Source organism: Nyctereutes procyonoides, unplaced genomic scaffold, assembly GCF_905146905.1.
Source record: "Nyctereutes procyonoides isolate TBG_1078 unplaced genomic scaffold, NYPRO_anot_genome, whole genome shotgun sequence".
Taxonomy (NCBI): Eukaryota; Metazoa; Chordata; class Mammalia; order Carnivora; family Canidae; genus Nyctereutes; species Nyctereutes procyonoides.
Genome location: NW_026575043.1, coordinates 11,678,568 through 11,702,661, shown reverse-complemented (window position 1 = coordinate 11,702,661; position 24,094 = coordinate 11,678,568). Strand labels below are relative to the sequence as shown.

The 24,094-nt window shown below is 44.8% G+C and overlaps 1 protein-coding gene across 3 annotated transcripts in view; it reads left to right on the top strand.

The window, feature by feature from the left end:
- The window catches only part of JARID2 (jumonji and AT-rich interaction domain containing 2), a 260,567-nt gene that overhangs the window by 183,763 nt on the left and 52,710 nt on the right, over positions 1-24,094 (top strand). For all 3 annotated transcript variants that reach the window (XM_055322925.1, XM_055322923.1, XM_055322924.1), the window contains one exon: positions 10,971-11,140. Coding sequence is in view for 1 of the 3 variants with exons in the window: in XM_055322923.1 (XP_055178898.1) it covers positions 10,971-11,140 (170 nt within the window). In the remaining 2 variants the exon portion in view is untranslated. The remainder of the gene's footprint in view (positions 1-10,970; positions 11,141-24,094) is intronic.

Here is a 24,094-nt window from a genome sequence, read left to right as displayed (position 1 = left end):
CTCTTTTATAAATGTTCAAGAAGAGAGAAGGTGTGACCTGTAGTGAATCCTTTTATTACAGAACAGACTTCACTCGGCATTTTCGTTGGTGAGGGCTTTAGGGACACCCCATACTTCAAAAATTGCACATGGTTATGTTTCGCCCTACTGTGTGAATATTTGTCAGAGCCCAAGATGTGAATATTTTGGGCTCCTTAGGGAAGGAAACATTTAGGACCATGGTCCATTAGTTTTGCTTTGTCTTTTCTTGGTGCTAAGTATCACTTTGTGGGGAAGTGCGTGTTTCTGAAGACACTACTGAGGATTTCTAGCCCTGGCAGATTTTTACTACCTATATAATATGCCAGATTGTGAGTTTTCTGTGTATTTTCCGTATAAGCAAGGAACTTGAGTTGTAAAGAGCTAGCATTGGTAGTGTTCATCCAGCTACTTAGTACTGGTTTCTTAGCAAACATCATTAGCTCCATCATTAGCTCAGGTCCTAAAAATTGGTTCGTGTCAGGGCTTGTCATAAATCCATGAAAATCAGAACCCCTTCTTTGCAGAGAGGTTCCCAGCTCAAACATCTGAAGACTCTCTACTGCCATCTCTTGGTGCTTGTCAGCTACTTCATGGGCTTTCCACTGGGCGGGGAAATTGTACAGGATCCCTTCTCTATTTGTTACCGGGAAATAAAGCAAGATCTGTGTTAGCTGGCTTACTGTCTGAAAGGCAGAGGATATGAGAAGCCGAAGGCTACCCTGGATCGTCCCAGGACTAGTTGGGCATTCTGAGCACTGCCTTTGTGCCTTGTTGTATCACATGCTGGTAGAGTTTGAAATCTTACCATCACATGACTCCCATCAAGAATGTTTCTGGGGATACTTGGGTGGCTCAGTTGGTTCAGCGTCTGCCTTCAGTTCAGGTCATGATTCAGAGTCCTGGGATTGAGCCCCACATCCAGCTCTCCACTTCATGAGAAGCCTGTTTCTTCCTCTCCCTCTGCCTGCTGCTCCCCCTACTTGTGCTCTTTCTGTCATACATACATACATATACATATATATATGTGTGTGTGTGTGTATATATATATATATTTTAAACTGTGTTTCTGGTGGGAAGTTCCTACAGGATTAACTCTAGTTATACCCTTAGAAGGATTCCCCTGGATTTTGTTTTTTTAATGACTGAGCCGTGAAGCATTGTAAGATGTCATTTCTTGGTATGTTTTTCCTTGAAGGAAGGGAGAAAGTAAGACATGATTTTTGCCTCACAGAGTGATTCACTATCCCTCCCCAATCATTACCTTAACCAGGATTCAGGGGAAATTTCTGGCCATTTGTAATTGGGTATCAGTAACCTAAAATTGAGAAAATGCCTGGATTCTTGTTGAAATGTCTTAAAAACAAAATCAGCAATGCCACCTCCAGACAGAGTGGAAAGGCAGATTAACATTTTAACTGGCTCTTTGAGGCTTTTAAAACTGAGTGTACTTTAGATAATTTGTTCACACCTTGTAACTACCATAATGTATTAGGAATTTCTTTGGCCAGGTCCTGGATAGATTCCTAACTTCCATGTGGTATCCTAGGGCTCTTACCCTTTTTTTTTTTTTTGCTTCTGTTGTCATATAGAGATTTTGCTCAGCGTTGCCCTGAAACTGTCGAGAAAGAGCATTTGCAGCTCTTGGATCCTGAATTTGAGTCTGGGTCCATGTTAAAAAGAGGGTTATGGTGCCTGGCGTGGCGGGAACAGGCAGTCTTCCATAGGTGGTAAACCACAACACATGTGACATTTGTGAGTGACAGAACAAAAGGGCTTTGTTGCTGCTTTAATTGTTGATTAATGATGATCCCTCTCAAATTTGACATGGTTGCTTTCTAGAGCACAAAAGAAGTCAGTGTCAAATATTTCCTTGATCATGACAAGAGTCATGATTTCCAGGCTGTCCTTGGTTCTTTGACATTTCAGGGTGCCACAGAAGATTTTTTTTAAAAGCATAATTGCATAATTTTTAACTAATTGAATCAAAGCATTACTGCATGTTACCCTGCATGCCATGTGTGGGATGTCCCCATCCAACCTGAGATTTATGCACCCAAATACTGTTTTTCTTAGGAAGATGCTGTGCTGCATTAGTGTATTGGTGTTTAGTGCTGTTACTACATTTTGATAGTCTCCTTCCTTTTCCCTAGCCCTTTCCTCTGAGTAAAAGAAAGCAGAGGCCCACTTTTTTTTTTTTTGAAGTAAGCTCCATGATCAGCACAGAGCCCAGAGCAAGTCTTGAACTCATTACCCTCAGATCAAGACATAAGCTGAGATCGAGTCAGACACTTAACTGACTGAGACCCCCAGGAATCCCAACACCTCTTTCTCTTCTGTTTTCTAGAGCCTGTGTTCTGAGGGAGTGTGTGGTGTTCATGAGCAGTCAGGCTGCCTCCTCGTTAGACCCATGTTACAATGGGTAGGGGGCTTGATGAACAAATATGTTTGCGTTATGTTGCGATTTCTGGAGACGTCTGGGTTCTGAAGGAAGTTGGTACATTACCCTAAATGAGGGATTTATTCGTAATCGGAAAGATTAAATCTTAAGGAGAATGTCAGAGAGTACAAAGGAATTGTAGAACAACTTTTGGAATTGTGCCATTTAAAAATGGTTATTTTTTAAATTTTTCTACTCCTACCTCCTGATGTGGTGCTAGGCAGGATTTTTGTCTCAGAATCAAAAAGTTATCCTGTTTGCTGTTTTTCACGACAACCTGTAGTTAGAGACTTGGTACTAGGAATCTTCAGCCTAGCAACAGAAGCATCTGGAAGATTGAGGTTCTAACTTGCCACTGGGCACAGGGAAAAAGATTGGTATTGCTCATGTAGAATAATGAAGTCATGGATTTAAGAGAATTTATTATAGCAATTACTGTATTCAAGTTTAGTTTTATTTTTAAAAAGATGATATTTTATTTGAATGAGAGAGAGAGAGCGTGCATGAGTGGGTGAGGGGCAGAGGGAGAGGTGGAAGCAGACTCCCCACTGAACAGGGAGCCTGACTTAGGACTCTATTCCAGGACCGGAGTGCAGGATCATGAACTGAGCCAAAGGCAGATGCTTAAACAACTGAACCACCCAGGCACCCCCTGTATTCAAGTTTTATAGATGAAGTCAGATAAGATGGAGCTAGAAGGGACCTCAGTAATCTCCTTTTCATAGTAGTGTATTGCTGTGCCCCCCCCCCCCCGCCCCCTCCCACCATGAGTAAATAGAAGGCCAACTTGCACTAGATCACAACTTAGTTGAACTAAAGCCCGGGTTTCCATACCCCTGTTCTTTCCTTTGTACCACTCTGACCAGGCCAGGTTTGATGAGCGGTTTCAGTGGACAGCAGTTCCTTTAGGTCAATCTGTTTGATCCCAAACTTGATTCTAAATAGCTGACTATGTAACTTAATTAAGACAAATGCTATGGATGTTTCCTGTCCTGTGGTTTGCAGCATAAACAAACTCTACCATTGGTTGATGAGTAAAGCAAGAAACCTGTGAACTAGGACGGCAAGAGCTCCAGGAACCACATAAATGAGCATTCTCTCAGTAGTGCAACTCTTCTTCTCTGGGAGCCAGCTGACCTCCCTTTTTTGTTTTGTGATGTCCTCACAACCTGGTAAAAGGAATGCTGATGGGAAGGGTGGAGCAGGGTGGGAGGGGAGCAGAGAAGGGCAGGACAAGGGCATTGTCATTGGCAGTGCTTCTCCTGCAGTTTGGGGGGAGTTGGTCTCTGCAAGCCTCTGGGTTCACTTGAGGATGTGTTTATTTTCTCTTTACTATACAGGATGTTTACAGCCCTCCTGTGTGGTTTGCCCACAACTGCACTTGCATTTGAATTTGGTGGGCAGCTTGCCCTGGGCGGGGGATATTCCCTGCGCGACCCCCCACAATCTCCAGCACACACATGCACCCGTGCACACACATACACTTCTTACTTCTTTGAGTAGCTGCCAGATTTGTAGTGTGTGTGTGTGTCTGGGGGTAGAATAGAGCGGGTAATTATTTTGGGGATGGAAACGCAGGAAATTTTTTTTTTTTTTTTTTTTTTTTGAATAGGTCTTTCAGCAAGTTGGCAGAGCTTCAGGCCCTTTTCCCACACCCGCCAAAGAGTGCAGCCATGCTGGTCATTTTGCATTTGCCATACATAACGTCTTTTTTTTTTTTTTTTTTGAACGGACAGACCCTCCCCTCCCACTCATTCCTCGCTCTTTGTTTAGGATTGAGATGTAATCTAAGTAATTGGATTTACCAGTTTACGTTTTTAATATTGGAAAATTGAGTTAATAAAATGGTGTTTTGGCAGGGACCCCCCCCCCCCCCCCACACACACACACACACGGGACCTGCTGGGCATTTCTTTAAATTGCCTTGTGCCCTTGCTCTACTGCCTTCTCCAGCCAAACTGTACACACGCACTGTGTCCTCTTTGGGTTTGTAAACTATCAGAAATCCTGGATGGAAATGGAATTTAATTAACCTAGAAATTGCTGTTGTGCTATATTTAGGGGCTGCCCTGGAGATTGAATGCACAGATAGCAGTAAACTGGTTAACTCTATCCTGTAGATAACGCCAGAGGAAACCAGGACTACCAGTGCCACCCTCTTGTGAGTCTTCTTGACAACGGCAGGCTACCTGGGAAGCATACGAATGCACGCTCAGAGGAGGGCAGGAGGGGGCACAGGGAGGTTATTACAAAACAAAAAATACTTGGTTTAGAACTTAGTTGGCTCTGGGGCTCCTGGGTGGCTCAGATGGTTAAGCATCTGCCTTCAGCTCAGGTCATGATCTCAGGGTCCTGGGATTGAGCCCTGTGTCAGGCTTCCTGCTCAGTGTGGAGTCTGCTGCTTCCCCTGCCCCTCCCCTCCGCTGGTGCTCTCTCTCTCTCTCAGATGAATAAACAAAAATCTTAAAAGAAAAAAAAAAAGAACCTAGTTGGCTCATCAGTGGAATTTCTTTACAGGTGGTGTCTTGCAATTTATTTAACTTTAAAAACAGTACAAGTCTTTTGGTGTGTATCTTTGTTCTTTGAAAGGTACTGTATTATTTTTTAGGTTTAACGTAAATAGGAAACATACTTGAAGATTTATTTGGGCAAAATTTTAAGTGATCAAGCAAAATATTCTTTTGGCTGCTAGCCATGACATCTAAACCCCAAATGAGAGCAGGCTCCGGAGAAAAATAATTCCACCTTTTGTGTAGCTCAGGGAGTGGAAGGGAGATGGAGGAGGATGGGCCTTCCCCTGGGAGCTTATGCAGCTGGATTCTGCAGTTCACCCAGTCTCTGGGCTGTGGCAAGACCATCCTCTGTGTTCAGTGGATTGTGGCCCATGGGCAGTTGTGTGACACATTGACCACAAGGGCATCATGCCTTGTGGTGGGGTGGCATCTTGTGTGGCCTGGTGGTCGAGAGCTAGAACCCAGACCTCACTTGGCTTTTATTTGATGATATTGATGGTGGGCAAGTGGCTCAGTGCATTTTTACCTAAGTATTACCTGGAAATGGTAGAAATGGTGACTATGTGGTAGATGTGTGTAGATTGCTATGAAATGGATTCGTAATGAAAACAGAATGCTGGTTGACCGTTGAGTAGACTTACAGAGGAATGGCCAGTAACTTTCCCGGGGGCAAAACCACATGCCTCTTCCTCTCCCATTCCTGTTGGGTCTCTTTCAGGTCCACCCAGCTCTCTCCCTGGCACCTCTGGATAGCATTCAGTCTGCTCAGAAAACATTGGTGTGTTTAACTGTGTGATTCCTCACGAATGGATGGTGAGTGTTAATCAGTGGTACAGCAGCACAGCAAGATTGCTGTGCCCTCCCAGCGTTGATGGAGGGCTTGTCTTCTGTACCTGGTGACCCCTGTATGCAGGGGAGACCGCAGTAGAACGTCGTCTGCAGGCCCCCGCAGAAGGGCAGGGGGATGGAATCAGGCTTGAGCTGTAGGTCCTGGGCACCTCTGAAATGGGGACTTCTGTGCAGAGACAGGGAAGAAGTGACCTCCATAAAAAAGGAACAGGCCTGGAGTGTTCTTATAATTGAATGATGAGAAGAAGTCACCCATGGTAAGATAAAGGAGAAGAGCATTCCAGATGGTTGAGAGCAGTTTCAAGTAAGCAAGATCCCTTGGAATATTTGCCTCTGTCTTCAGGCTTTTATTTCTATTATTTCTACACAGAATGATACCCAGGGATCACATTAGTAAGTTGACTTTCATCTCAGCACATTTTTCCCCCTCCTTTTGGGACACTTTAGCTTAAATGGGATCTACCCCAGCAGGGCTGAGTGTTTTCATGACTGAATTGGCATGGGGCTCCCAGACCCTGGAACTTCTAGAGAAGAGGCATACCAGATGGCCTTGCCTATGACAAGACTGAACCTCACCTCCCACTTGGACCCCGCATAGTGTGACAGAGAAAACTCTGACCTGAGCACCCAGCATTTGCCCTTTGGTCTTGTTTATCTAGCCACCCAAGCTGTGAGTGGCCTTAGGCAGGTCTCCCCCAGTCATCTCCCCCAGTCAACTGGATGATCTGTGTAGTGGGTGATCTTTGTAAGATCCTTCAAAAAATGAAAGCCTTGGGCTTTAACATTTGTCTCGAACACCAAACACGCCGCAGCCTGTAACTATATCCTCTGAACTTGCTGTTTGAGTTTCTTCATCTTTTACTTGGCGCGCACACACAACATATTCACATTGAGTGGTTTGACCTGAGATATTTCTCTTCCCTCACCCCCACGGCCCCACCCTTGATTTTAACAAAACATCGTAAATAAAATGGAACCCACCATGTATTTATTCATCTATAAATATCTTTATTCATGTCTTCCTCCACTGGTTTAAGTTGGTTTGATCTGTGTAACTTGGCCGGCTGGGAGAGTTGGATTTAATTGGTTTTCTTGACCTAAGGATGTACCCAGGGTTCTAGAATGAAGCCTTCTGTGAAGGAAACTCCCTTCCTTGATTAGTTAATAAAACAAACATGGAAGCGCATCATGCTCTAGTTGATCCTTCTGTGGTTTGGATGAGGAACACACACCCTCTGTACTTGCTGTAGGCTGGCATTTCTGTGGGTCACCAGCAGGCAGTGTAGGGCCATCCTGACTAAACTCAGGGCCCCACAGACTGTTTCCTGCTTGACCCCAGGGACCCCATGCTCTCTCCACCCCCATGATGACTCTGAACCATTTTAGAGTCCAAACAGTATTTTCATTTTCGTGCATCTTCACTCTAGGAATGGAAAGGAGCGGTGCATGTGGTTCTGGGTAAAATGTCAGTCGATGGAAAAGAGTGGGTGAAGTAAATGCCTCAGTTGGTAGGTACACCAGCTTGCTGTTGCCAGAGACCAGTAGAGTGCAGTCCCTCCGCCTCCCTCTTCAGCCAGTAGTAGGTGTCCCCTGTGGCCTGCCCCTCAGCTCCACACAGCACCCTCCTCCCCAGACCTTCAGCACATCTGGGAGCCACCCACCTCTTATCTTTACAGATTTAAAATAACATGCACTCATTTCCTTGTAGGCAGCATTCTAGAATGAATCACCTGTACCTCAAGCGTTATCTGCACAGCTGGGCATGCTTACCCCCATGGATTTGGCCTCTAAATTGTGTCAACCTAACTCTTTTGTTGTGGGGGGCCAGCACAGCCACGCCAGCAAACACCTCTGTCATCCTCCCGGGACTCTGCAGGATGAGATGCCAAACCGCAGACCTGCACTTTTTTAGTTTCAAAATAATCTGGCTGTTGTTTAAAAAAAAAAAAAAAAAGATACGGTTTGCCTCATTGCTCAGTCCCTGCTTTCATCTGGGTCTCACAAATACTTAATCACTGGGGAGTTTGGCTTAGTCCTCTTAGGGCTAATTTACTTGCCTACCATTTTTTAATCTGTTAACTGCTTTATTTTTCATGGTCTCATCAAGAAAGTCATCAGGCAAAAAGTGCTATTTGTTTGAACAGTGGTGGGAACAGTTCATCTTTAAGGTCCCGAAAGTGTAGAGAATTTTACCCCGTTCGGCTCTGCTGCGTGTGCCTCGTCCGGGTTTACGTGCTGGGCTTCTGTTTGGGCTGTGCTGCCTTCTGCGTCTTGTGCTATTGTGGGCTTTTCAGAAGCAATGAACAGCAGCCCGGTCACCTGAGGCAGCATTTCTGTCCAGTTTTTTTCTTTTTCTTTTTTTTTTTAAAGATTTTATTTATTTATTCATGAGAGACAGAGAGAGAGGCAGAGACATGGGCAGAGGCAGAAGCAGGCTCCCCACATGGAGACTCAATCCCAGGACCCTAGGGTCATGACCTGAGCCAAAGGCTAGGTCTCCCTGTCCAGTTCCTTTAATGCTCAGTGAGGGTCGGGTCCCTTTTGATGAAGATGGTTTCATGTGAATATAGTGAATTGCCAATTTAAAAAAATAAAAAAGCTTTTCAGGTGGAATCAGATGACCTGAGTGTGTCTTTTCCCGGGGGGGGGGGGGCGTTGCTGGAAGAGCTGGATAGTTCAGTGCGGACTGTCCACCCTGACGTTGGTGTCATTGCGTTGTGGGGTTCTGGCTGGGGCACGGTTGTCGTGTGCAGCATGGCCCTTCTCCGGACCTTCTCTGGACCTTCTCTGGATGTGCTTGCTGCCCGGGATGGTTGCTGCCGCGGGCACGGCTGGAGTTGAACACAGAAATTGAAAATGAGCAGTTAGAAAGTTAACAAACTGCTTGTGTGTCTGTAGAATCTAATAATAAATTTGAGCATAGCTTGGCCCTTTTTCCATTTTTTTTCCTCCCAGTTTCATCCTCTTCTAAAACCCATTTGCGGGGCACCTTGGTGGCTCAGCGGTTGAGCATCTGCCTTTGGCTCAGGGCCAGGGTCCTGGGATCGAATTCCACATTGGGCTCCCTGCGAGAAGCCTGCTTCTCCCTCTGCCTATGTCTCTGCCTCTCTCTGTGTGTCTCTCATGAATAAATAAAATATTTTAAAAATAAAATAAAAATTAAAAATACCCATTTGCAACCAATAAATAATAAAAAGGGGGCCAAATAACCAAACTCCCCACTTTGATCCTCCTCACAGACAGTTTGAGGGGCAGGACTGTGATGTCTTATTCCCAGCTCCACCCCCATCTGATCCAGGATCAGTTTCTCCCCGCGGAGGGTCCCTCCTCTGGACTTAGTGGCTTCCTCCGTACACCACTTGCCATGTGTCTCCTCTTAGAGGCAGATAGCAGGTTGGTTACAAAACTCTCCATTCTCCATAGCTAGGGGATAGCGGTTTGCCCTTTTCTCTTAACTGTTTTAATATTTGGGAGTTTTCCTTAAAGTTGTTTGAGTTTAGGTGTATAGCTTCATAACGTGGCTGCTTCGTTCTGGTTACTTCCCAGAGTCCTGGGATGGAGTCCTACCTTGGACTCCTCACTCTACGGGGAGTCTGCTGCTCCCGCTGCTTGTGCTCTCTCTCAAATAAATCTTTTTTAAGAAGTTTTATACAAAGTAGAAACCCATGTTGTGTGCATGTGCCTGTGTGTGTGTGTATATTTTACTCTGCTGGTTTGTTAAATACCAGAATGTTGATTTAACATATGAAGGTATTGTGGTCATCAACAGTTCAAGATACTACGGTTACTGTTTTATTTAATTCAGCTATAGTTAAAGGAAGACTTATTTGGGCTTTACTTATTTGGGCTTTAATCTGTCTGGTTTATTTTTATAGTTTATTACTCCAAGCAGTTGGGGGCGGGGGCATTATCAGTTGCACACAATGGTGGATTTTGATTTGGATTCAGACCTGTCCCTGTGTCCTCCGGCTGCTTTTGGTTTCTTCAGGTTTGTTTTTCCTGACCCTCAAATCCTATTTGTTGAGTGTCTCTGTGGGCAGGGCTGGCTAGATGGTCTAAGCAGGACCACTGCAGGTTCTTGCCCTCCGATGAACCTGTCACTCCACTGTGAATTGTGATCCTTACAGTGAAGAAAGAGCTGATAGGAGGTCATTCACGATAACTTTCAGGTTAGTTACACATAAAACAAAAATATGGTAGTATTCTTACATGGAGGCAGGAAAAGTAACCACTGGTGGCTGTAGTGTTTGGGGGAAAGTAAAGGTTTCCAAGACTCCTCAGGATTCAGATGATAGGATGGAGTGTCTTGCATGTAAGATTTTATAAATAAAAGAGCCCAGCTTAAGGACCTATGTGTTGTGACTTGTAGACACTATGGAGAAACGAGGAATCATTGTCTCTTTAGGATTGGTTTGGGGAAGAGGCCTGACAGGTGGAGTCAGGCTGGTTTTTTGAATCCCTGACTGAGAAGTTTGGACTTGGCCTATAGGTAAAGGATATCCAGAATTTGTATTTCAGATGGACTAGGGAAATAGATTTTGCCTGCGTTATAAGCTTTTATTAACGTCATGAGTTTGTGTGGCTGGATTGTGGTTGGAAAAGATTGGAGGTGGGGAGACTGCTGCCTCTGGGGGTGTTGCCGCCCAGGTCATTGATGTGCAGACAGGCCAGGGAGGGCGCTGGGTGTAAGGGCACAACAAGAGGGAGATCATGGATGTCTTTTTGACACTATGACGTTGAAGCATATAGTGCTGGCCACATGTGGCAGGATGAATTGCGTTTTTGTCGTTACTTTGGACTTAATTTAAAACTACAGAAACCATTCACTAATCCCATGCCCTCACATGCCACATGCAGTGTTTGAAATGCCCAGGCCCCCATGTGGTTTGTGCAGAGGCCTGCGCTCTTGCAGGCACGTTTGTGTCACCCATTTTTATGTCTGTAAAATATAGCCTTTTAACCAAATTTATTGCCCTTTGCAAGTAGGCCTGTGGTTTACAAGAGTGTGAGAGATACAGCACCTTAATTAGAAAGAGTTTGCTTGAATTATTCTTTTTCCCCCCTTTCCTGTCCTGACTTTATTGCTGCACGTAGATCTCTATCCTCCAGTCTCTGCCTCATTCATTTTTAATTTCCCTTCACTTTTGCAGGCCCAGGCTGCAAGCACAAAGGAAGTTTGCTCAGTCTCAGCCCAACAGCCCCAGCACAACTCCAGTGAAGATAGTGGAGCCTTTGCTGCCTCCTCCAGCTACTCAAATTTCTGACCTCTCTAAAAGGAAGCCCAAGACAGAAGATTTTCTGACTTTTCTCTGCCTTCGAGGTAAGAATGTGTTCCCCATCACTTGGGAAGGAGAACCCTAGTTCCAGGAAAAAGGAAGACCTTATTCTCAGGAGTAGACGTGAGCTGTGGTCGGTGTTTCAGACATCTTTCAATTTCTCAGCCTAATCTCAGGGATTGAGTTTGAAGTGACCAGTGCCATGGAAGTGGGGGGCTGTTGGAGTCCCCATAATTTTCTGTCTGTTCTCATTTGACTCTTCAATCCCCATTCTTGGCTTTTCAATGCCGCCTCGCAGATTGTAGTTTCTAGAGCTTTAATGTTACAGCCTGACTTTTCCTGAACCTCACCACCCCACCATCACCACCACCACACATGTGCTTTATTGACGCTGTGTTTTGTTTTGTGACTTTTTTGTTTTCTTGGGGCGTCATCAGTGGAGATTGTTTTCTTGGCTCAAATTTTGTAAAGTCTGTCAGAAGCCACATCGACTAAGCTCACACTCTGCCCTGTACTACTTTGGGAAGAATTCAGGCAGTACTTTCCAAGTACAGTTGACCCTTGGACAACATGAGTTTGAATAGCACAGGCCCACTTCAACATGAGTTTGTTTTGTTTTGCATTAAATACAGTAGTGTGTGTATTTTCTCTTCTTTAGATTTTTTCTTTCTTTCTTTTTTTTTTTCTTTTAAAGATTTAATTATTCATGAGAGACACAGAATTGCAGAGACATAGGCAGAGGGGGAAGCAGGCTCCCTGAGGGGAACGTGATGCAGGACACAATCCCAGGACCCCGGGATCACACCCTGAGCCAAGGCAGACGTTCAACCAGTGAGCCACCCAGACATCCCCTTTACGATTTTCTTCATAGCATTTTCATTTCTCTAGCTTACTTTATTATAAGAATACAGTCTGTAATCCATATGGCATACATAATACTTGTTAATCACTTGCTTATATTATAGGTAAGTCTTTTGGTTAACAGTATGCTATTAGTAGTTAAATTGTGGGGTGTCATAAGATATACATGGATTCCAAGACCCCTAACTCACCTTCATATTGTTCAAGGGCCAACTGTATGTAAATGGTGAAAATAGTGGTCTATATACATAGACAGGACTGATTCACAGAGTTGCAAGGTCAAGGATAAAATTTCATAATAAAAGTTGAGTTTAGATTTGCATGATCTTACTTGCGAAAGTGGTTATTTACAGGAACTAAGTTTTTAACACTTGATGAAAGATGTAGAAGAATGTCAGAGAGCTCAAGGAGTCTCTTTCGGCCACGGTAGCTGCAGAGGCATGTTGGAATAGAAAGCCATGAACCCAGAGGTTCCCTCTGGTGACATTTGTTGACAGAAGGTGAGCCAGAGGAAGAGGTCATTTTGTGGGGGCGGGGCTGGAGGTTTAGAGTTCTGTGCTTAAAAAAATAGTTTTATGAAGTAAGTTACAGCAAGATTTAAGTACAGTAGAATTTCTTCCTAAATGATTTGAGAATTTCCACCTTGTACTTCATTGCTCCTTAACACATTAGTATATATTTTCTTAAATATATTAAATTAGTATTTTTATGTATTTTCTTAAAGTAAGCACATTCTCAGGGGTCTGGGTGGCTCAGTTGGTCGAGCATCTGCCTTTGGCTTAGGTCATGATCCTCAGGGTCCTGGGATGGAGCTCCATATTGGGTCCCCTGTTCAGTGGGGAGTCTGCTGCTCCCTCTCCCTCTGCTCCCTGCCCTGCTCATGCTCTTCTCTCTCTCCAAAAACAAAAAAAACAACTTTTTTTTCTTTAAAGATTTATTTATTTATTTATTAGAGACAGAGAGAGAGAGAGAGAGAGAGAGAGAGAGAGAGAGAGAGAGAGAGAGAGGCAGAGACACAGGCAGAGGGAGAAGCAGGCTCCACGCAGGGAGCCCGACGCGGGACTCGATCCCGGGACTCCAGGATCACACCCTGGACTGCAGGCAGCGCTAAACCGCTGCACTACTGGGGCTGTCCTCTCCAAAAAAAATCTTAAAAAAAAAAAAAAAAAGACCTTCTCTTACAATGATGCAAAGTAGGACATTGACAGTGATCCATTACTACTACTTACAAATTCTCATCTCAGATTGGTTTCCATTGCCCTAGAGAGGCTCCAGTTTGTAGTGGGAGGATCCAGGGCCCAGTTGGGCGTTTTTAATTGTCCTGTTCCAGAGCAGGTCCTCCTCAGCCTTTGTCTTTCATGATCTTGATTCTTGGAGGTTACAGGCCCGTTGTTTTGTAGAAGGACCTTCCATTCCAGTTGTTTTCTCCTTATCAGATTCATGTTTTGCGGTTTTGGTAGGACTAGCATAAAAGTGATTCTTCTCATTGTGTCCTTTCAAGGGGTACACAATTTCAGGCTATCCTTTTATCAATCACTCATTAAGGAGGGTCTGTCAGGCTTTTCCAGTATGAAGTTCTCTTTTTCATCCCTTGTAATTTAGAAGTGTTTTGTTTGAGAGGTTCTCTGAATCTCCCATTTTCCAGTTCTCGTTAAACACTATTCATTTTTGAAAATCTGTATGGGCTCATTTCATTCAAAGGGTCATAATCCATTTATTCTTTAAACTATTTTGGGGTGCCTGGGGGCTCAGTCCATTAAGCGTGTGACTCTTCATCTCACCATTGTGGGTTCAAAACCCACATCGGACTCTGTGTTTGGCATGGAGCCAATTACAAATTTAAGTGTGTATATGTGTGTGTGTATTGGTCACATATATGTATTATACACACACACACACATTTTTTTCCCAATCTTCATTGAAAGATTTTTTTTTTTAAATACAATCTGTCCCCCACCCCGTGGATCTCCCAACTCCATGAATGAGTCGTGTATTTTACCAACTGAACCAGCCAGGTGCCCCTTTATTGCTGTATTTCGTTGTTTAGCTTGTCCCAGATCTCTTCAGTGAAACCCCTACATGCATGCTGGCTTCTTTGGCCTCTTTGCTCGCTCGCTGTCCTCTTCCCAGCCTGGCTGCTTGGTCCATCCGTGCTCCAGGCTATTCTTGTCTGTTCTCTTCCTCAGCGTTGGAACCACCCACTTCTCCAGGGAGCCTGGTTTTAAGTGGCAGCTGCTCTTGGGATGCCACAATCTGGGCCTGCAGTGTGCTCTCATCTGGAGTGTCATTTCTCTTAGGTGCTCTGTGAATGTGTGCAGTGTGTGTGTGTGTGTGTACACACATTTGCTCATTTAGTGTATCTAGATGTAGATCCGCGTCTCCGTGTCTATTGAACTCTATGAATTAACCTCTGATTTCAATTTAACACCAATGGGTTCATTCCGGTTTTCTTCCTTTCCACGGTAAAGACAGAGACCTGGGTTTTGTTATCCATACTGTACTTGTTCATTTGGTCAGTGTTTTTCCAGCGTGGACCCCCTGCCCCCTCCAATCTCTGCTGCCACCCCTTCCTCCACCACATGGAACCCTTCTACACATTCCTGGCTCTGACACTCCTTATTTGGCTGCCCCACTTGTGAACACCCTCCTCCTTCTCTGGCTCTGACACCCCAACCTGGGCCACCATGGTTACTCCTCCCTCCCTGGTCTCTCTCCCAGTGATTTGCTTTAGGAATTACTCATTAGGGATTCCTGGGTTGCTCAGTGGTTGAGTGTTTGTTGGCCTTTGGCTCAGACTTACCTTTGGCTCAGGTCATGATCCCAGGGTCCTGGGATTGAGTCCCACATCAGGCTTCCTGCAGGGAGTCTACTTCTGCCTCTGCCTGGGTCTCTCTCTGCCTCTCTCATGAATAAGTAAATAAATTCTTAAAAAAAAAATCACTCGTTAAAGATGAGAAAATGAAGAGTTAACATTCACTTTGGACAATATAGGCTATTGAAAGTTTTCAGACTCTTGAGACACAAAGGAGAATAATTTCACTTAGAAATTGTCTAGCAGCCAGAGATCCCTTGGCCTGGACCAAAGGGAAATGAGGTAGGTGGCTCATCTACTTTAGGTTTTAAAGAGCTCCCTGCCAAGACTCTAGTGATCCCAGGGGGTTGAGGGTTGGGGGAGATCTTGTGAAACCAGCATGAGAGGCTTGCATCCTGAATTGGCTGTGAAGGAAAGAGAGGACCCTGAGCAGTGAGCCATGCTGTCCTCTCTAATGGAGAGTCCATGTGGGCCCAGGTTCTCAGAGCAAGGAATCTGAGCCAAAGGAGTCTCTGAAAGGGTTAACTATGTCAGCAGCAGGTGGTTCAGGTAAATATTGTTCACTGGTGGTGAAACTGCCTCTGTGTCATTGTGGCATCTTATTGCAGTTGCAGCCAGATTTAACTTGGGGCTGTGACTTCCTATGTCCTTTTCTTTAGGGAAGGGATCCATGATCGTGTTCCTTCAGGATGTCATAAAATTGGCTGTTGAGAACTGAATTTAGTTAGGAAAGTTTTTACTGTGGAGTGGGTGCAGTCTCTCGTTTTTTAGAGAGGGATTTGTGTTGCGCGTACCTGTGTATGCATTATTTTTAAGAATGCCTCTGTGGTTTGGCAGATTTGGAGAAGGATCTTTTTTTTTTTAAAAAAAAAGATTTTATTTATTCATTCATGATAGAGAGAGGCAGAGACACAGGCAGAGGGAGAAGCAGGCTCCACCCGGGAGCCTCCCTCCAGGATCACGTCCTGGGCCAACGGCAGGCGCCAAACCGCCGAGCCACCCAGGGATCCCCTGGAGAAGGATCTTAGCGAGGCATTCTGTTTGCTCAGGTAGATGGCATCCAGGGAAAAACGTTACCCAGTCCTGGCTTTGACGTTTCAGGGCTCCAGGTAAAAGAGAAGCATGTCACATGGTAGCCACAATTTACCTTGTGTTGTCAGATGGAACAAAGATTTTAGGAAGTGAAGTCTAGGTGGTGTTTAAAACAATTGTGTAAAAATGCTCTGAGCTTTGGAAATGTAGTTCTGTGTTTATCAGCCAGGTAATAAAATAGGTTTTAATATTTGGTTTTAGTTGATAAACAGGAAGGGTTTGACACACAATATTGTACTCTTACTATATGGAGGTATTAAAGTTTGAGTCCTGGGCAGCCGGGGTGGCTCATCGGTTTAGCGCCACCTTCAGCCCAGGGCCTGATCCTGGAGAGCCAGGATCGAGTCCCACTTTGGGCTCCCTGCATGGAGCCTGCTTCTCCCTCTGCCTGTGTCTCTGCCTCTCTCTGTCTCTCATGAATAAATAAAATCTTTAAAAAAATAAAAATATTTTTAAAAAGTTTGAATCCTCTTTAGCTTTTTTTTTTTTTTTTTTTTACATCATGTTTTTTTGAGATCAGGAGTACTTAATCTGATATGGCTCCAGAAGCCCCAAATGATAGGTGATTCCTCTATGGTACCTTCCCAGTCCTGGAAATGGTGTGGATCTTGAGCAGTGTGATTGCTTGAGCTAATTAAAACTCTTACTTTGATGTGGACAAGGGACAGATCCCTGCTGCAGTGGTACTTGAGTAATTTTCTTGATATTTGAAATTAAGAAAGATAGTGTTAGCATTTTCTTTTTTCCCCATCAGGAAAGTATTTCATGTTTTCCTAGGGAACATCAGCAGAAAAGATGGGGAAGTAGGCAAAATAATAAATCCAAAATACTCTCCCTTGGGTCTCCCAGAAGACAGCCACTGTTAACCACCTCTGTGATGAAAATATTACTGAGCCTTCCGTGTGTGTGTGTGTGTGTGTGTGTGTGTGTGTGTGAAATATGTGTCCCCCCCACCCCCACCCCTCTGTGAACCTGACCTCTCTGCCAGAGGAACTGCATTTCGTTTTCATTTGCATAGTCTGCTTTTGCTGCCTAACAGTATCCCATTAGTACCTGTTCCATTTTTTGGAGTCTGTCATCATTGATCAGATTCCTTGTTTACACTTAGACGTATTTCTGACTTCGGTTTCAGCAGCTAATGTCGTGCATCCACAGTTAGGGCTTTGCCTTGTCTTCCTGAAGTTAGCAGCTAGGAACGTGGCTAACACCCTCATACCTGCATTCTAGGGCTTTCTTCTTGGGTTGCTGATTCCATTGTGCAGAGAGCTAGTCAGAGTCCCAAACTCTAGGTTCCCCATAAAGAGCCCTGCTGGCTCCATCAGCCTTGGGGGAATTGACGGGCACTGTTGGGGGTAAAAATCAGCCTTTCATAAGCTCTTTATTTAGATAGAGAAGAGTCTGGCTGCAGAAGTAATGAAAGAGTCAAAGACCTGTAAGTCTTTGTTGCCGAGGAGTACAGGGCCCCTAGTATTACCTGTGATCCTGCTGGTGCTAATTTGGAATGTGGAAGAGAATAAATCCCAAGCTTGAGGAAGAGATGGCGAATGGAGGTCTTGAGGGATCGTTGATTATCTGTGCACAGTCTGCAGCCAGCCTGAGAGCATGCCCTCAACCTCCATCAGGTGTTTTCAAGGAAAACCTGGGTGGGTGGGGGAATCTCCATACCATTAATAACACCGGGATTGTAGATGTGTAAACATACCAGCCAGTCTTTCAGAGTTAAAAAGCCTTAGCGATTTAAAAAAGCTGCTTCCAGGCCCTCAGAGACTTTCAGCTAAGCTCAGCAAGGCTCTCTCTCCTTTCCTATTTAAGATCAACACCTAAAATTTCTAAAGGAATGGAACATGGGATGAATAGTGCAGCGGGGCCTGAAGTGTTTGCCCTGCAGTGTATTTATCCTTAAGCAGCTGCTTTGAAGGGGGTCCACATGTCTCCTGCCAGAGGCATAATTAGTATCTTCGCCTGGTACCCTCGTGGAAGGGGCTGTGTGTGGTGTGCTGCGCCCAGCAATTCAGGCCATAGCCCATTATCCTGTCACTGCTCACTGCTCTTAATGAGTTGGGTCGTCTTCTCTTTGTTTGGTGACTATGATTATTAACAGATTAAAAAGCTTAACACAGTAGAGTAGTGGCAGGTTAAATGATTCTCTTATTTACATTTTTCTCTTTATGGGGCACTGCAAACAAGGGAGATTCCCAAAGGGGATTCTTGACGACCCCCCACCCTCACCCCAAGGTTGGTTCTCCTGATGGTGGCCTGTCACAGCGGAGCATCACAGACCTGCAGGGTGGAGAGCTCCTAAGTGGGGGGTGGGATAGGTATTCTTGGTAAAGGAACAGCACTGTCAGTCTCTGTGAAGCAGTGCTTTCTGTTTAGGGACTTGCCTGCCTTTTGTTCCCAGAGTCTTAGAGAATCTTCAGTGATCAGCTGTCATTCAACTGCTAATTAATTCAGAAAGCCTCTGTTGAACTCTTTTTATATGCTAGACACCTAGAAAACGGATGAGAAATTGGGAAAGCATAGATGCTCACAGTAAACAAGTGGAAGATGCCTGGGCAGAGGTGTGTACCATGTACAAGCCGGAGGTAAATGGCCCTCTGAGCAGGGCTGCCTTGGGAAGGCTGTGCAAAAGAAGGAACACTTGAGCTGGCTTTGTGGGAGGGGAGTGGGGCCGGCCCCTGCTGAGGCATGGATTGGTGTTGGGGTTTGTTGCTTGGGAGGCCTCAAGTTAATGCAGGGAAGTGAGCTGTGTCCACTTCTGCAGGCCTTGGGCTAGGTACTTGGGCCCCACTGGGGCTGGGCATCTGACAAAGTGATTTACCACACCTGGGCCTTTCAGAAAGTGATCCTGGGAAATGGCTTGAGGCTGCAGAAAGTTCTTCCCCTGCGGGGTTGGGGGGGATGGGGCGTTTGTTGAAGCATCCATGACCAAGTAATCTTCCATCTCTGACAGGTGACTTAATCTACTATAAGCCTGTTTCCTCGTTTTTAAAGTGGATAGGTGGTGTCTGGCTCCCTGTTGCTGTGGAGTCATCCTAAAGTTACCAGGTGTTAAATAGGCCCAGCTGGTGGTCATCCCAATACATGGAGTTTCCCCAGGAGGTAAACTGGGATTTGAGATTTAGTTAGGAAGGAATCTTCTGGAAGACCAGCAGAATAGACAAGATTGCAGGTGGCCCGCCCAGCAAGTTTTTTTCTAAAGACAGTTGCTGGCCTTATTGACAAGGAGCACATATGTGGATAGAGTACTGGCTTTGGGTATTGAGGACTATAAATTGTAAGTAGGGCAAATGCAGAAAGCCTGGGGTGGTTTAGAGGTCACAGAATGAAAGGGGATTAACCTGCTAGAAAGCAATTAAGTAATCCTCCAATTGCAAGGAACTCTTCGGCGCTCATAATGAACTTCGTTGAGCAAAATGGGAATGCTTTTACATTATATGAGATCTTTGGGGAGGAAGGTACATTGTCGCAGTGGTACACAACTTTTTTTGATGGTTCCTTCTGAGATAGGTCACGGAGAGAGGAAGGATCCAGAATGGTATTCTCACCACCCCAAGGGCTAAAGTGTGGCCCCCCTCTCTATTCTGCAGATCAGACCAGCCTTCTATTCTTCGTTTTCCAGTTGAGTCTGTGTTACATGGCTGAGCTCTGCTGAGCAAGCAATTTATTTGCCAGGATAGTTTATCAGGCTAGTTAGGAAGAAATATGGAAACCATGGAGTTCTTTAGCACTGAGGAGGGGAAGGATGGATCCCTTTTACTTGCACTGTGACCTTGATCAGTTGTTAAGATTTCAAGACATTTTGCTTGCAGAACTGGCCCTACTCCAGGCCAGCTGGCCTCTGACCAGGCTGTGCCCTCCCTGAAGATAAAGCAGGCTCCCTTTTCCCCACCAGTGGCTCCTGGCACGGATTCAGTGGTATTCCTCACAATTGTCTCTGGTCTTCTTAATTTCTAGAGGTTCTCTTAGTATCTCCTTTATCCCAATCCATTTAGAGAAGGTAGATGGGGGGACAACTTTAAGTCAGGACAGTTCTGTTTGCTGATGTGCACATCATTATTCTAAGACCACTAATGTCCTCAGTATTGTTAACCTTAAAACTCAACAGAAATGGACTTACTTGGGGGTAGCAGGAAATTGCAAATCAGACATACAAACCACAGCCTACCATCAAGCAAACCCAACAAAGAAGAACGATTTGTGGAGGCGGAAGTAGGAAGGGGTTACTTTGCATGAAAGTCCTTTGGGGAAGAACAAGAGTTCACAGTAGTGACCATTTCTCAGGGGCTGAGCAGCAGGGATGGTGGATTTCTTACAGGCGATACAGTAAACATCTGTCCCTGTGGGAGTCTGTTTTCTGTTGGGGCCTGAGAATGGACACTTGTTACTGTAATTTACATGGATGGTGTACCCGGTAACCCTCCAGCCTCTCCACTCTAATCAGGTCTCCTTTTATTAATTTTCACAGTATGCATGTCATCCCCCAGGCAAGGTGACCCTGTTCAGTGTTCAGTGTCTGTTAGGATTTGTGGACGCTCTGCATGATGAAGAGAGAAAGGTGTTGGTATTCAGAGTGGCTGTGTAACCATGATAAAGCTACTTTCTAACTTGCTTCCGCTACCAAATTTGATGGGTAGGTTAGGTTCTGCTGTATGGCGTGATCTGTGTGTCCATCTGAGACGTTGTGTTTGGTTGGATATGTATTTATGTATGTTTGAAGCCATGTTGTATAGATAACCTGGGAAATACTTTAAAGGGAGGGTTCCAGCTGTCAATTAAAAGATCCTGTCTCCTGCTGCTACAGGCAGATCAGCGGGAGTTGACAGTTGGCGGGGGAGGGGGGAAGTGGTTCTCACTGCTGAGTCTGCTGCTGAGTCCCTCAGGTTAGGGCTCAGGCAGGTAGGACACGTGCCCTCACCTTGGGGAAGTTCCTAGCTGTGGGATCAGATCTGCACAATTGGCTGCACATGTGCCTAGGCCTGTACCCAGAGGAGTACGCCGGAGAAAACAGAGGAGGAACGCATGGGAAAGACTGGCCCAGTGGTGAGGTGGTCACCACTTCCTCCCTGCCTCTCTGTTCTTACAAGACCTTCATGTGGCTGAAGGTTTCCAGCTCTTACTTGGCATTTACTCACTCACTGCCAGTTCCAGGAATCTTAACTGTTGAGTTAGTTCACTTGGTTGGTTATATTCTCCATTCCTGTAGATTCTAGTTCTCAATCTGCTTGCTTTCCCCGTTTTGGAAAGCAGATGGGAAATAAGTTGCTTTTGTTCCTACCTATGTGAACTTACCTGACAGACTGATTTTATAGTTCTGAAGTTTCTGTCAGTGAAGTCGAGAATAGAGCCTGATGTCGTATCAGTGCTTTTGCGTACATGACCTCATATCCTTTGATATGACCATATACCATGACAGTTGGTATAGCTGAAGACCTCATCCTCACTGTGTAGACACACAAACTGGAGTCTCACAATGAATAGGCACGTGACTCCTGACTTCATTCTAGAATTTTGGATTCCATGGAGGGTCTTCTTCAGTGATTCAGATTTGCACATAATAAGAACAGCCATCTCAGGACGGAGCCCCACTGCATAGGCAGCTCCTTATCCCGTGAGGAATTAGGGGTGCCTTTTGAATTGGGCCTTTGGCCCAGTGGGCTCTCCCTGCTGCCCTACTGCACGTGTCCCTGCTGGTGCCAGAAATGGCTTTAGCTCAATGGTTTAAAATTTTATTGTAATTTTAATTACCCTTCCTTTAACACAAGTGGTACTCGTTTTCTACTGATAGAATATAGGGATGAACGTTGGGTCACTTTCCAGAAAACAACACGTGGGAAAGCTGGGTATGGCAGATAATCTAAGGGCACCCAGAAGTGTGAAGTTTGGGAACTCGTGCTGTGAATTCTTCCCACCTGGTAAATTCTAAAGGCTGACCTGGAAGAGACCAAAGACACACTGCCATTCGGTGTGTTCTGGTTGTCCCACAGCCTTTTCGGGGTGCTTGGTGTTCCCTGCAGGGGGAATCGGAGCATGCAGGATCGGAGACCTCCGATCTGTCCGGGTCACTGGCTCCTAGCCTGGCGCCTGCTGCGGTACATGGTGAGGTGAATGACCCCAGGCAATTGCAACCGCAGTTTTTTCTGACTCTCCCACGTAGGCTATTCGAGCTTTCCTCTACCTCAGGAAATCAGTAAGTAACTATCCCTCTGTCCTTCCCCCTACTCAGCGCCTTCTAGTTCACGCTGAAGTCTTTGCTGTAAAATTTCATATGGTAGTGGGGCCCGGCTGCTTTTCATTCTGTGTATGTATCCCCAAAAGATCAGTCGAGGAAATGCCAACCCAGTGGGCCAGCCAGGTTTATTAGGTCAAGCTACAGAATTTGATTCTCTAGCTAAATGACTGCATGCAGGGAATCCCTGTAGGGTCTTTCCAAAATAGAACTGAGCTATGTTTAGCTTGTTAAGATAAAGAACTGGTCGGGGGAGGGAAGATAATGGGAAGGAGGGCTTGTATGTGTACATGATTATGATTCATGGAGAAGAATCCAATTTTATAGAAACCACAGCCCAAATTAGAGAAAGCAAGCTTTTGGATTAAAATGATTTCTGTTGTGGTTGTAACATACCACAGTTTGATTTTTGTCCAGATGAAAACATTTGGTTTTCACTTCAGTAAATATTGTGGAGACATTGCCAGCTAATTCTGAAAAGTAATGAAATACGGCTTTGGCAAAGCGCACATGCATTCTGTACTCCCGATTCCACTTATCTGATCCAAGTTCAGATTTTTTTTCCACATTTGCTAATGCACTTGAATAATCAGAAGAGAAAAATCTGCCTGTAATTTTAAGAGAAAACTGTATATGCTCAGTACACATTTATGATGTATTGGGTATAAAAACTCCCTCTCCTCTCCCCAATTATCCTGCACATTCCTTAAATCTTTGGAAACCTTCACCTTTCAAGAATTCCATCTCTAGGACTATAGTTTGTAAGGGAGACAGACTGTATAATTCTGCGTGGTAAACTAGCCTGTTGTTAATTAACGTCACGGGATGACACTCATCTCTCAGTGTGGTGAGACCACTCTGAGAACAGTAGGGCAGAGCTCAGAATGGAGGGCTGCTGAGTGCTCTCGGAGACCTCTGGTTTTCCTGTCTTTGCTGGTGGTGTATGGCAAGTGGCTGGTGGGCCCTGTTGTGGAAAAGGAAGATCTCTGGGGAAAGCTTTTTCGTGTTGTCAAACCACCCAGCCCCCTCTTCCCTGTCTTCATCCCGGTGGCTCCAGTCCTGTTTTCCTGAGCACTACACCCACAGTGAGCTTTCCCAGTGTCTGCCTCAAGGGGCGTTTGGAGTAGAGAATTTTCCCTAATAAATTGCCTAGAGATGAAGCTTACTTCTTGTGTGCCAGGATCTATAAGTTGCATTACTGTTTTCGATGAAAACATTGAAAGCATATGTACTCTTCTCTTTTCAAATGCTGACTTAGCTGACTTAGCTTTCTGTGGACTCTGCGTCAATATGATTATGTAATACATTCACCCCTCTTAACCTGGAGAATGTTGGATAATTTTCACTAGTGATAAATAACTCAGACTGTGTTAGGGATTTTAAAATGCCCTTCCTTCATCTTTTTTTGTGTCTAGCAGGTTCCTCTTTCTTTCTTTCTTTCTTTCTTTCTTTCTTTCTTTCTTTCTTTCTTTCTTTCTTTCTTTCTTTCTTTCTTTCTTTTTGTTCCTCTTTCTTTAATCAGTAAATTAGATAATTGAGCTTGAATCTAGGCTAAGAACAATGTGTCCTATGCAAACACCTTTAACCAGTTGTGGTTCCTTTTTGCTTCCTTTGCTTATATATGTAAAGTTGTTATATGGTTATTCTCCAATATTAGCATATAACAGTATTTCTCTGTCACCTTGATTATTTTTACCATGACATGAAATAACAGGATAATTTACCAGTTTTGTCTCCATGCGAATGAAAGCTCCTTTTGCTCTTGGCCAATTCCCCCTGGTTTGTCCTGATCTGAATGCTAGCTTTGCAAATGGACATGCCAGCAGGGTCTTGGAAGGATTCCATACAGTAGCCACATAGTGACAGAGTACCAGCTCTGTTGGGTTTAGTGTTTTCTACTTGCTTCGGTTAGACTATGAAGTTTAGTGAAATGGAAGGGCACGAGGGTACCCAGGAACATTCGGGAGGTCTGTTCTTCACGGGCAAAAGCAAATGGATCACGAA